The sequence below is a fragment of the Colletotrichum abscissum genome, assembly GCF_030869225.1.
Source record: "Colletotrichum abscissum strain IMI 504890 chromosome Unknown Scaffold_8.1, whole genome shotgun sequence".
Lineage (NCBI taxonomy): Eukaryota > Fungi > Ascomycota > Sordariomycetes > Glomerellales > Glomerellaceae > Colletotrichum > Colletotrichum abscissum.
Genome location: NW_026850525.1, coordinates 711832 through 724518, shown reverse-complemented (window position 1 = coordinate 724518; position 12687 = coordinate 711832). Strand labels below are relative to the sequence as shown.

Genomic DNA, 12687 nt, shown 5'->3' with positions numbered 1-12687 from the left:
AGGACGACAGAGAAACGACCATACAGGCTTTGGACTGTCTATTTGTAGATTGTACGCATCTAAACTCATGAAAATCGAAGGGGTGATGAACAGTTGAGTCGCTGAACCTGGCAATTTTGAGGGCACGATGACTTGATTAAGGTAGGCTTGCCCTGTAGTGGCACTTGCCTGTTCAGGTAATCATCTTGAGGATCAGTAGGTTCATGTGGTGAGTAATTTCCTGGGCGAAATTCGACAGACCGATGCGAATAGAACACTATGCTCATGTTCTTTGCTGGGTAAGGTAGATGAATGACATCTGTCCTTTTCGCTTTTCAGCCTCATTGATCGTTGAACGAATCAGTGACGCGACAAATAGTTCGCGAGACAATATACGGAAATTGGAATACGATGCCGACGACGGCGCTCCAGCCAGCATGTGTCTTGTCTAACCATTTACTTAGCACAAACCATGAGACGGATTCTTAAAGCTTCTTCGACAAAACCCCACTCGCGGCGGAGCGGCCGGGTCGGAGGCAAAGATGAGATGGAGAGTTTGGGGCGACACGGAGCATGTCAGCCGCTGCGTTGTTCGGGACACGGTTCCACTTTGTAGGCAGCGAAGCAAAGGGGCAGGACGGAGTAGCATTCTGGGAGTTCTTCCGTAGAGGCGAAATAACGAAATGCGTTTGCCGATGTGAGTGTTCCTGTTCGAGTTCATGGGCTTCCAAGTGCCTATCTTTTCTTCTGAATAGATATGCCGTTGCTTAAAAAAGTGTTGCCGTGGTTGCCGGCAACGCCTAACTCAAACCCCACAGCAAGTCCAGATGCAGCATCGCAGGTGCGATTATGGTTTGCGTCGATAATTTCCATGTTGGACCCTGGAAATGAGGCTGGGAGGTTTGACCACGGTATCCAGTAGAGCAGCGTGTGTCGTGAGCAATAATGGGTGGCTGGAGCTTCTCGCAGCAGCCACCTCCACTCTTTTGTCGGACTGCGAGTCGAAGCACCAAATAAGAAGCTGCCGAAACTGGCCAGATCTGGTTTAGTGATCCGCTCCACGGTAGCATTGCTGATGGATCTCGAGCCGGCAGGGCAGCTTGGCGGGTGGTGGAGACGTTAGAATCCCACGACCAGATCCAATGGCAAGAGGGTGATCCTTGTGCTGGAACGGACAAGCTTGCAACCCCAAATACACCGAAGAGCTTGTTGTAACTTGTACACGGCAAAACGTGGAAATGTGTCCTTTGGGACGTTAGGAAACCTTGCCGCCCTCCAAGACATACGGACCCCATTGTTGGCTGTGTCTGCGTTGCATTCCTTTCGCCATAGAGGAACGATCAAGAGACACAAACGGGAAAGGAATGAGACCACCACCACCACCACATACTTCCGTCGCAATTGAACCAACCCGAGCCTGGCGCGCACTGAGCTGGTCCGGGCTGGAACTGGGAGGACATGGGATGGAGGTTGTAGAGAAGACGTGTCTGGCCTGCCTCAAGGTCCATGGTGCCTGTGCCATCGCCAGTGCTTGTGCCATGTTGAAAGCCATTCCTCCATCAACGATGTCCTATCTGTCTCAGACCCGCCCAGGCATAAGGTGGAACGCAAGGAAAGGGGGGCTGTCATAGACAATGGCCTCCGAGCGCATTTGCCCCCCGGCTTCTTTTTACGTCCTTGAGGCTCTCAGCCTCGGAAGACTGCTGACAATCGGATCGTGGAGCTCTAGCAACTTCTTCATGCACTGGCGGAGACTTGAGAGGGGACTTTGGTGTAGGCAGAAATAAGCGTAATGCCAATGTAGAAGGCCCAGGTACATAACGATGGCAAACTGAGCTTACGGGTACTCTCCACGGCAAAAAGGATAGCCGTTCCTACCTTAGCTCAGCTTCACCTTCAAACCGCCGCTGGTCAGCCTGGCTTGATTATCAATTCACCGTAAGTTGGTGTTCCTAGCGGTCGAACGGTGGGGGGAGTGCCTGGAAGGGAGGGGAGTGAAAGCGAGTTTGCCCCTCACAACCGCAAGGTACCTTAGGAGGCACGGGCTCGCCTGTGGATTGGGGTAAGTATACTCTTGGCCGGCTAATGTACTTCTCCGGCATGATTACGGTTGAAAAGACTTACAGGAACTTAGCCCAAAAAGAGGAGAGGGGCGTTCCCCCATCCACTCATCCACCACAGACACTGCAGCCGCCTGAGTGAATGCATGAGCTGACGGGCGGTTCCTGGAAAAAGGGACACCTGTTCTCAATTGCCCTTTAGAAATCCGGAATCTTTCTCCAGAACCTCTTCCACCCTCTACTTAAGACCAAAGCCTTCCCCATTCACTCCGGTCTGAAGTTAGACTTGACAGCCTCGCCTTCTCCACGAGTGTACTTTTTTCTTTCTTTCTTCACTGTTCATTCTTCAGATCAAAGAAAGGTAAGCTTCCTCTCAACATTCTACTCACTCCCCAAGCTATCACCAAGCTTCATCGAGCGCATGAGGTAGCAACAGACGGTCGCCAACACCGCAAAATCTACACAGCTCTGCCTCTTCGAAGCTGGACAGAGGCCCCAATCCTTCTTTCTACGATTCGTCCACCATCAAGACTCTCCGCAATAGCATCACCAATCGCTCGTACCAAAGCTAACATTTCTCCTACTCGCAAGATCAAGATGTTCTGCAAGCGTGTTGCCCTTGGCCTTTTGGCCGCCGCTGCTGCGGTTTCCGCCTCCGATGTTGCCCAGTTGAAGAAGGATGACTTCGCCGACTTCATCAAGACCAACGACCTCGTCCTCGCTGAGTGTGAGTCCCCCCCCAAATTGCCTAGCTACCCTCGAGTCGAATAAATACTGATCGTGGACGTCCAGTCTTCGCTCCCTGGTGCGGTCACTGCAAGGCTCTCGCTCCCGAGTACGAGGAGGCTGCCACCTCCCTTAAGGAGAAGAACATCAAGCTCGTCAAGGTCGACTGCACTGAGGAGTCCGATCTCTGCCAGGAGTACGGCGTTGAGGGCTACCCCACCCTCAAGGTCTTCCGCGGCCCCGACAACGTATCTCCCTACTCTGGCCAGCGCAAGGCTGCTGCCATCACCTCCTACATGGTGAAGCAGTCCCTGCCCGCCGTCTCCATCCTCACCAAGGACACCCTTGAGGAGTTCAAGACCGCCGACAAGGTCGTTCTCGTCGCCTACATCGACGCCGCTGACAAGGCCTCCAACGAGACCTTCACCAAGGTCGCCGAGAAGCTCCGCGACACCTACCTCTTTGGTGGTGTCAACGACGCCGCTGTTGCTGAGGCTGAGGGCATCAAGGCCCCTGCCATCGTCCTCTACAAGTCTTTCGATGAGGGCAAGGCCACCTTCACTGAGAAGTTCGACGCTGAGGCCATTGAGACCTTTGCCCAGACCGCCGCCACTCCCTTGATCGGTGAGGTCGGCCCCGAGACCTACTCCGGCTACATGTCCGCTGGCCTTCCCCTCGCCTACATCTTCGCCGAGACCCCCGAGGAGCGTGAGGAGCTTGGCGCTGCCCTGAAGCCCATCGCTGAGAAGTACCGCGGCAAGATCAACTTCGCTACCATCGACGCCAAGGCGTTCGGTGCTCACGCCGGCAACCTCAACCTCGCCACCGACAAGTTCCCCTCTTTCGCCATCCAGGAGACCGTCAAGAACCAGAAGTTCCCCTTTGATCAGGAGAAGAAGATCACTCACGATGAGATCGCCAAGTTCGTTGAGGAGTTCTCTTCCGGCAAGATGGAGCCCAGCATCAAGTCCGAGCCCATCCCTGAGTCCAACGACGGCCCCGTCACTGTCGTTGTCGCCAAGAACTACGAGCAGGTTGTCCTTGATGACAAGAAGGATGTCCTGATTGAGTTCTACGCCCCCTGGTGTGGTCACTGCAAGGCTCTGGCCCCCAAGTACGAGGAGCTTGGTGAGCTGTACCAGAAGTCTGAGTTCAAGGACAAGGTCGTCATCGCCAAGGTTGACGCTACTGCCAACGACGTTCCCGATGAGATCCAGGGCTTCCCCACCATCAAGCTCTACCCCGCAGGCAACAAGGATGCTGCCGTCACCTACTCCGGCTCCCGCTCCATTGAGGACCTGATCGAGTTCGTCAAGGAGAACGGCAAGTACAAGGCCGAGGTCTCCGTCAAGGAGGAGGGCGCCGAGGAGAGCCAGGCCGCCCCTGCTGCCACCGAGAAGGAGGCTGAGAAGGCCAAGGAGACCGAGAAGGCCAAGGAGGATGCTCACGACGAGTTGTAAAAGAATTCTGGGTTCACTATGAAATGACACTTTGGGACGTCCCATGGGATAGGGACTATATACCTCTTGCGCGTTAGGTCGACTCTTTGCATTATGGTCTGCGGGTAAATTAACGTTATGAAATTCGAGCACATGTCTAAACTTCTTATTTCCACTGCGTGAATCGTGACCTGAAGCCTTGGTGACTCTACTTGGCTTTTGACGGTTCCATGAATTAATCTATTGTCTGCTGACTTGGCCTGGGGAACCACAGAGCAACACGACCTAAGGACCGTGAGGCGCGCATTACACCGACCTTACAATGGCTAAAAGGTAGTATTCATATCAAGAATTCCGCCCTACTCCCTGGATGTCCTGGTTTACAGGCTCCTCAGCATAGCCTTCTTTTACGCCGCAACTTCCGATACTATTTTGCCCTTGGCCTTCACAGGAATGTCTCATTCCAGCAAGACTCGATCGTTCTCGTTCATTACACACAGAAGTCCCCTTCTGGAAGATTTGCCTTATCAATGGCTGCAGTAAGATTGATATCCCTTGACAATTGAGGTGATAGCCGTCACCTAGAGGCAATGGTTCAAATTTCCAGCGAAAAGTCACTCGCTCCACCGAGCTTCCTCGCCCTTTGCTCGGCAGTGTGTTGAGGCGTGGTATCGGCCATAGATTGACAGGAGTTAGGTTGTGCGAAATGGAGACTTTGAGCCGTAGTGAACATACTACTACCAGAGGTTCTCCGTATGCCGGTCTTTTGTGCTGATCGTGGCGAAGCATTATAGAAGCTTCGGGAAGAAGGGAAAGGATGTGTGCCTTGGAGGGTTGTAGTAGCGTTTTCGCTACGCCTTTTTGCCTTTCTTGAAGACGAGCCACGTTGGAGCCATATGTTCTGGATGCGAAGCGGTAGCGGCTCTTGAGGTGTCGTACACACACTCTGGTCGTTTCATAACGTCAATCTGTAGCTCATTGAATCGATGTGTTAGCCTGCAAGTATCTTATTGTGATGCGCATATGCTCTCTGTATATCTGCGTTTAGATGATTCGGGGCCACACAGGAAGCTTTTCTTACCCTCTTAGCTTTTAAGTCTGGTATGCTTACAAGTTTAGAGCAGTCAATCACACTCGTTACCATCCTCTTGGTTTGCTGCGGACGTACGTACTCGAGATCATAGAGTGAGGCAGAGGGATACGGTAAATTAGATTATCAGGTATTCTCTGCGTGAGCTTTCATTAAGGTGCTTCAAGTCGTATTCGCTTCGCCAATTTTTCCATGTGAAACCCAGACAATGTGAAAGTCAAGATATGGATACGAGAGAGCAGGGCAGAAAGGAGTGGAACTAGAGGTCTTATGCTTCAAGCTGCGCCAGCCCGTCACGTTCAAGTGTCGGGTTACTCACGAATACCAATCCACATCAACATTCGAATGGCGCAAGTTCAATGAGAGATGGCAGGGTGAGTGTTCAATGCTGTTCGTCATTGTTGGAACATCAAGATCGATTTCAAAGAAGAAGGAAGAATGGAAGACAATTGCTCATCGTATTTATTTGAGGGAGGGCATCTGAACACACTGGGCCAGAGCCTTATATCCGAAGGCGGTAGACTTGAAGTCGAGATGAGCTCTTAACATCATGGAAAGGTCGCTCCTTGACATGGCCATTCTCAGATTCTCGGCTGCCGTCAGCTCGGGTGGCTGTCTCGATTGTGCCTTGAGCTTGAGCGAGCGGCTTGGTGAACACTACCCGACTGTAAAGAGAAGTCACTCTCAGGGGACACGTTTAGACACGTACTTGCAGAAACTCCCACGCCTTACAAGCATATTGTTACAGTCTTTGATATACACGAGCTCCTCGACCTCGATCTCCACGGCATGTTTCGTAAACCATACCACTGAATCGAAGGAACCTCACGCAGGAAAGAGTAAGAAATCGGACGTTGTTTGGAATATTCCGGTCGTGACCATTGTGCTGTGCTGCTTTTTTTGTGCTGACTTCGCCTCGAAAAACCTCACCGTTCCATTACCACGGCGTCCCCCTCGACATCTCGCGTCCTCGTTACACTCACATCCTCCTTGTCCCCCTTTTTAACGCTGCGATATCTCGTTTACTTCCTCTTGCGCTCGATGGCGTCCATCTTCTCTTCCAATACCTCGACGTACTTGGTCACGCGCTGGACGGCGGCCTGGAGTGCCTGAAGTAATCCAGTCTGGTTAGCTCATTGATTGTGGAATCATGTAGGGTCTGCAGCAGCGACGATTGGCATTGTTGGGACATTGAGAGAGCAGGAGAAGCGAGGATGGTCGCGCCGCGTTGTAGCGAGACTACACCGGGGAGCGTTCCGGTGCAGCGCACAAGACGGTCAATGACGCCACAACCAGCACTGCTAAGGATGTAGGAGAGGACAGGTTGATTGATGCGAAAAGCCTCGAGGGGTAGGCAAGAAGGTAGATAGTGAGATGTAATGACGCACGTAAATGTCCTCTGTCAGGAGCTCGTTGGAGGTCTTGTATTCTTGGAGGATGTAGGAGTAGACACCGGCGCCGGCGAGGGAGCTGCCGAGGAAGAAACCGAACAGACTATTTGAGGTTTGATTCGTTAGCAAAGACATCATCATCTCTCTCCATATGGTCATGAAGTGGTGGCCGGCATCCTAAAACCCTCACGAGACCTAATTGGCCTCGTGGACGAGATGCAGGACAGCTGCCTCCGGAGCAGAGAAGCTCAAGACATACCCTCCACGGAAAGCACCGACGGGTTTCCGGGCCGGCAGGGGCGCGGCGACGGCGTCGCGCAGGGGAGATGAGGTCTGGAAGTTGCGGGCGGCGCGGAGAGGGAGGCCGGAGGCGCGGGGGAGGGCGCGGGTGACGATGCGGGAGGCCATTGTGGTTTTCGGGTGATGTCGTGCGTGGAGCTCGGTTAAAGAGGGAGGATGGTTGCTCTGTCGGCGGGAGGAATGGAAGGCGACCCGGTCGGAATTGGACGCGGAGTGTGGAAATGAGGAGGGGAGGGAACTCGGTCGGCTTGCGCGTTGGTGATGTTGTGTTTTGTGGTGGTGGTGGTAGAAGATATGGGGTTTGGAGATGGCGTAGACCAGGTTCGATGAGGTCGGTCGGGTCGGTGCTCTGGGGGCGAGGTGCGGTTAACTTGGGCGGGAACGTGGAAGCTCTGTCCCAGCCGTGTTACGTCGTTTACCTCTCTACGGCGGCGCTGCGGCGCTGCACGACTGCAGTAAGGTACTTCAGTCAGGTACCGCCTCCGCCTGCGCCGGACCAGCGAGAGCACAGAGGGCGGGATTAGCCGGGACGCCATTCAGAGTATCCTATTGGCCAGAATGGCGCGGTCGACCAGCCGGCTTTTGCTGGGGATTGTCTGGGACTCTGGGGAGTGGCTTCATGATCCACTGAAGGGGGTTCGGGAATGCGGCTCATGGGCGCATTCGGCACTTGTCGGCTTCTGAGCGTATGAAAACTTGTCACGGCGTTAGAATCCTTTTCAAGTTGATCGAATTATTGATTTGTTACTCATTGTGTACCTGAGTGTCAATTGCTTGAATATAAATAATGTATTAGTTACCGAGGTCTCAACCTACAACCTGGGGAAGCTCTCCGCTAGGTGCTCGTCTGTAACCAACACATTCCCATTGGCCAATAATTAGCCACTCAACGTCGTCTCTTCTGATTCGCTACAAAAAAAGTTCAAGCGCAGAGACTCCAGAACCCAGAGAGCTCCAAGTCAAACCACCACACTCCTCCACCCTCTCCAAAAACCCTGCCGTAACATCTCCAACCTCGAAATGAATAATTTTGGTGTCTACGAGCTCGCCAGCAGCAAAGTCACAAACGCCCCGGGATGGGCTTACGTTCCCGATACAGGCCTTAACCCGGCCGCCGCCGCCCTCCAGCCCGCGAACCGTAAGCGCGCCGCTCGAAGCAAGGCGAACCCAACCGCCTCAGACCTCACCGTCCGCCAAGAAGCCAAGATCCGCAAGGAACTCGAGCAGCTGGACCGCGACGGTGGTCGTGATGCCTCGATACCCATCCCGGCCAAGGCCTCGAGAGGTACGTCTGTCCCCATCTCCCCATGCCTCCCAATACGCTGTAGGGGGCGGGCGTAGTGAAGCGCAAAGCGACAGACAAACTAACGACGATTTAACGGAATCACAGGCCAGAACAAGAGCACGCCAGCAATTCGCAAAATCCTCCAGTCCCAAAAGACCTTCCACAACCACTGCGACGACCACCTCGCCCTCCTCTCGCACGCCGGAAACACGCCCGCGCCGCACCCGAACCAGCACACAGCCAAACCGGCCAACAAACCGCCCCATCCGAACCAGCACACCAAGCGCAACGCCGCCAAGCGCTCCAAGACATCGACGCCAAAGACGCCAGCGGAACCGGAAGACGTCGAGATGACGCCCGCGCCGGCAGCAGAAGCGCAAGAGGACTCGGCGACGGCGACAGACCCGGTGCTGAAGCCCTACGATAAACCGGGACCGGCGCCGCATCCTGGCGACGATGATCCGCTGCTCGTGTCGCGGGTGCCTGCGATGCCGACGGACGAGGAGCTCAAGTGGCTGCTTTCGCGGCCGATGCTGAGTTTCTGGGACGCGAGGGCCGAGTGGGGCGACGACGATACGCGGTATCCCGAGCGGAGTTTCTGCGAGGTGTGCGGGTATTGGGGCCGGGTGAAGTGTATGAAGTGCGGGACGAGGGTTTGCGCTTTGGATTGTCTTGAGACGCATCGGGAGGAGTGTTTTACGAGGTACGGCATTTGAGAGCATCAAGGACTTGTTGGCTGTTTTAGCAAAGCTTGCTGGTGCATATGCCGCTGTCGTTGACACATTGCGATTATATTTTGGATATGGGATAAGCATGGACGGTGAACGGCTAGGCGTTATGATACCCCCCTTTTGTCAAGTTTGTTTTACAAGGATGGAAAAAAGATGATTTGAATTGGATGACTTTGATCGCCAACGGGTCTGGATTCAAGACAAACGTCCCCTGTGAGGAATTTGTACAGATGCGAATGTGCTTTTTTACAAGCGCGTTGTATATATACGGTTGAAGATGTTGCCCTTGAAAAAGGGCAGACAAACTCCGATCCCAGAACCCTTTTCATCAAAATCATGAAGCCACGGCACAGAAGATGCCCGCAGCAAGAAAAAAAAACGAGGCATATCAACTGATAGAAACAGCCTCTGTGAGAAGAAAGTAAGGAGAAAAGAGAGAGAGATAACACATCAAACACGACCAAAACATCCCCTCATCCACCGCCCAGAACAACGCAAAAGCTGAAGCGCACATTCGAAGTTTTCTTTCACAAGTCGTCCATGCTGAACGAGTTCTTGAGCGTAAACTCCACGTCGCCGACCGTCGCGCCGCCGGCGCACACTGCGCGGAGGCTGCCGGTTGGGCACTTGTCGCGAGCGGCGCGGACGCACTGCTCCCACTTTGTCTTTGAGATGGTGATCTGCGCGCCCTCGACGGTAGTCTTGAGGCTGAAGCGGGCGGAGCCGGCTTGGCCGACGGTGGTGGAGGGGTTTCCGTGGCAGGCGTCGACGGAGCCCGAGATGCCGCCGCAGATGGCGAGTTCTGCCGCATTTTGGTCATGGAAGACGATGTGACTGAGCGTGGTGTTAGTCAAAAAAGTTTCTTTCGTAGTTTGAAGTTGATGGGTGAAAGGTGCTTGATGTGTTTCCGGTGGAAGAGAGGAGAGGATGTAGTGGAGAGGGTTCTTGTGTAAGTCAGATTGGAAGGAAACGTACGCGTTGCGGTCGACGCAGGTGGCTTCCACCATGGCGGCCGGGTTCACGGGCTCCTGCATGCGCATGCTGAGGACCTCAAAGTGCTGCTGGGGCACGGTGAAGCGGGGCCAGTTGTGTCTTCCAGCCGGGGCGGCGAGGGCCGCGGTGGCTGTGAGGAGGAGGAGGACAAAGGTCTGGATGAGCGTGGAGACCATGGTTGCGGTTGTTGCGAGTAGGTAGTTTGATAGGATGAGTGAGAGAGGATTTTGGTGTAAGTGAAATTTGGAGGTTTGGATCGCTTTCAGTCGTGGATATGGGATGACTGGAAGAAGAGTTTCGTTTCGGAGAGTTCGTTTTATTTGAGGGATGAGTAGATCGATGCGTTGTAGGTTGAGAGTGATCTTTGGGGTAGTATTGGCAAGTCGATCGTGAGATATCTCGGGTGAGTTCGGTTTGTAAGTTTTGGTGTGTTTGGTCGTCGAGACGAGGTTTGGTTTAGAACGGAGCAAAGAGGGCTTCTTGGAAGAAAGAATGGAACAGATCACAGATCATCAAAGGTTGAAGGAAAAGAAGGAAAGTGACTGTCAACAGACTGTCTGGATTGTTTCTTTCGAAAAGAATGTGGAAAGAGAAACAAGTTTCGAACAATTCAAGCTGAAGGAGGAGGAGAAGTAGGAAAAGAGTAGGGAGGACGAGCAAGCCACTAAGTAGGTTTCGCAAGCCGCCATATTCACAACCCAGAAATCCTTCTTCTCCCGCGCGCACTTTGGGCAGTGAGCTATTACTAGGTTGCATCCGCAAGGTATTACTTCTGTAAACTTCCTCACTTTCACTTGCACCACCCCCCCTGGACCCTGGGACCCCAGTCTTTTGCAAATCCAAGAGCCGGCTTCCCCATGTCGCAATGAAGAGCGAGGGTCCAGGGGGGAGGGGTGGCGCGAAACTTGGCTGACTGTACTCCGTATCCGCAAGAGAATGGTCTTGAACTTGGTAACCGCCTCTGGATGTACGCAGTATGGAGCTCTGAGCCCCATTTCAATATGGATCCCTGATTTCTCCTTCCCATTTTCGAAAGGCAGGAAGAAAAGGGACGCCGGCTGCGGGACGCGGAACCAGACGTTTGTCACGTTTGTGCGGTTGCGTACGTCGCTTGCGTTGCGAGGATTGCGTTGCGTGCTTTCGTCTCTCCATAGCCACAAGTTCTCCTCTTGCCTGGTGCCGGCCCGGTGAGGTGGGTGAAACTGGGAGGAACTTTCCACTACCTAAAGAGACTCGCGCCGGGATCGCTTCTGTGCCTTTGCAGATATGGTCCGCCTTACCGCCTGCTTGAATACTTGCTCACCAGAGTTGAGACTCGAGACTCGGGACTCGCTCAAGCGGACGTTGTATGTGGGAGTTCCCTCGACCTCGGTCGGTGTAGCACAGCTTCGAGCCCGACACGTTCTGGTACCTGAAGGCTGACGGGGGCCCTGACGCTGTCGTCTGAAGAGGGGGTTCTACCCTACTAACCTTAGTATCATTAGAGTAGGTGTCACTAAAAGCAAAGCCTGTGTTTAGAGTCTGCCAAGAGCAGAATGGCTGTGTGAACGGATGAAACCAATGCCTCTTTTTCTTCTCTCCTGGCCATGCAATTTCTTAGTCAGTCGGCCTCTACTATGGCGCTCTCTTACTCCCATGAGAATGGTGTGGCTCGATGTCCAGGACATGGGGCGTCGTTCCCGCCCTCGGATCGCCGGTTCGCTGTTTAGGACCGCCGCTGGGCGCATGAGATTCGATACTGGGCGAGTTTGCAAGGGTAACACCACATAGGTATCAACTCCAAAGTGCGGGAGAAAGTGAGAGAGGGGAGCGTTCCATCGGATAAAGCCAAGCATCGTCATTCCATCATGCCCTGCCAGCCAACTATGGGACGGTGATGGACGCAGCGCAAGGGATGATCGGACGCTGGCCTGCAGCATAGAATGCAGAAGCGCAGAAGGTAAGGTGGTAGTCAAAGTCCCCCCTGAAGAGCAGAAAAAAACCAAAAGGATGGGATCTCTTGAAGGAACAAGTTTCGGTGATCACTTGGCCGTCCAATCGACACGGCGGCGGTCATCCGGAGTCGCAAGGTGAAACGGGGCCAGCGGCGGCCCAGCACTCAAAGTAGGCCACCAGCCACGCCCCCCTTCCCTCCAAAGCGGCAGGCGGCCTTGGCTCATTCGTGCGGTAGCGGTTGTCGGTAGGTACTCGAGCACTCTCTCGCAAACTGCTGCAACCCGCGAGTAACGGTAGTCCTTTTCGGCCTAGGCGATAGGTGCCCATTTTAAGCCTTCTGAAACTCGACGGGTGGGGACCCCTATCCCGGTATTCCCGCGTCTCTCCACGCCTAGCACGACTTTGGGGGGGGGGGGGGGGGGGGGGGGGGGGTAAAAACCCCCCCCCCACGCGGGGGGTTTCCCCCGGCCCCCCCCCCCCTTTTGGGGGGGCCTTTTTGGGGGGGAAGGGGGGGGGGAGGGGGGAAAAAAAACATTCCGTTGCGAAAAAAGGAGGTGGAAAAGCGTTTTTTTGGGTTTTCGGGGGGGGGGGGATGGGCTGTGAATACCACCTACCACAGTCGTGCAGTTGCCCCGGACTCGCCTCCCCTTTCTGGAGTGCATCTTTGGTGGTGAACGATGGACGATAGGCTGAGAATAACGATTCCGTCTGCAGAAAGAGAGCTTGAAAAGCGCTTGTTTGCAGTTCTGCAGGATGGA

The 12687-nt window shown here is 54.1% G+C and overlaps 6 protein-coding genes across 6 annotated transcripts; 2 read left to right on the top strand and 4 right to left on the bottom strand.

The window, feature by feature from the left end:
* Positions 1 to 439: 439 nt before the first annotated feature.
* On the bottom strand, positions 440 to 700 carry CABS01_04242 (uncharacterized protein; the record flags this gene model as incomplete). The annotated part of the gene is made up of 1 exon (XM_060537613.1): positions 440 to 700. The coding sequence occupies one exon, from the start codon at positions 698 to 700 to the stop codon at positions 440 to 442; it is 261 nt and encodes an 86-aa protein (XP_060390458.1).
* Positions 701 to 2636: 1936 nt separating this feature from the next.
* On the top strand, positions 2637 to 4225 carry CABS01_04241 (protein disulfide-isomerase; the record flags this gene model as incomplete). The annotated part of the gene is made up of 2 exons (XM_060537612.1): positions 2637 to 2766; positions 2832 to 4225. The coding sequence occupies 2 exons, from the start codon at positions 2637 to 2639 to the stop codon at positions 4223 to 4225; spliced, it is 1524 nt and encodes a 507-aa protein (XP_060390457.1).
* A 2091-nt stretch (positions 4226 to 6316) lies between these two features.
* CABS01_04240 (uncharacterized protein) lies at positions 6317 to 7093 on the bottom strand (the record flags this gene model as incomplete). Its single annotated transcript, XM_060537611.1, has 3 exons — positions 6317 to 6403; positions 6683 to 6788; positions 6945 to 7093. The coding sequence occupies 3 exons, from the start codon at positions 7091 to 7093 to the stop codon at positions 6317 to 6319; spliced, it is 342 nt and encodes a 113-aa protein (XP_060390456.1).
* A 912-nt stretch (positions 7094 to 8005) lies between these two features.
* Positions 8006 to 8986, top strand: CABS01_04239 (HIT zinc finger; the record flags this gene model as incomplete). Its single annotated transcript, XM_060537610.1, has 2 exons — positions 8006 to 8270; positions 8376 to 8986. 2 exons carry the CDS (start codon positions 8006 to 8008, stop codon positions 8984 to 8986), a joined length of 876 nt encoding a protein of 291 aa, XP_060390455.1.
* A 542-nt stretch (positions 8987 to 9528) lies between these two features.
* On the bottom strand, positions 9529 to 10170 carry CABS01_04238 (uncharacterized protein; the record flags this gene model as incomplete). The annotated part of the gene is made up of 2 exons (XM_060537609.1): positions 9529 to 9835; positions 9977 to 10170. 2 exons carry the CDS (start codon positions 10168 to 10170, stop codon positions 9529 to 9531), a joined length of 501 nt encoding a protein of 166 aa, XP_060390454.1.
* Positions 10171 to 10539: 369 nt separating this feature from the next.
* Positions 10540 to 10989, bottom strand: CABS01_04237 (uncharacterized protein; the record flags this gene model as incomplete). The annotated part of the gene is made up of 1 exon (XM_060537608.1): positions 10540 to 10989. The coding sequence occupies one exon, from the start codon at positions 10987 to 10989 to the stop codon at positions 10540 to 10542; it is 450 nt and encodes a 149-aa protein (XP_060390453.1).
* Between the last annotated feature and the right edge of the window lie 1698 nt (positions 10990 to 12687).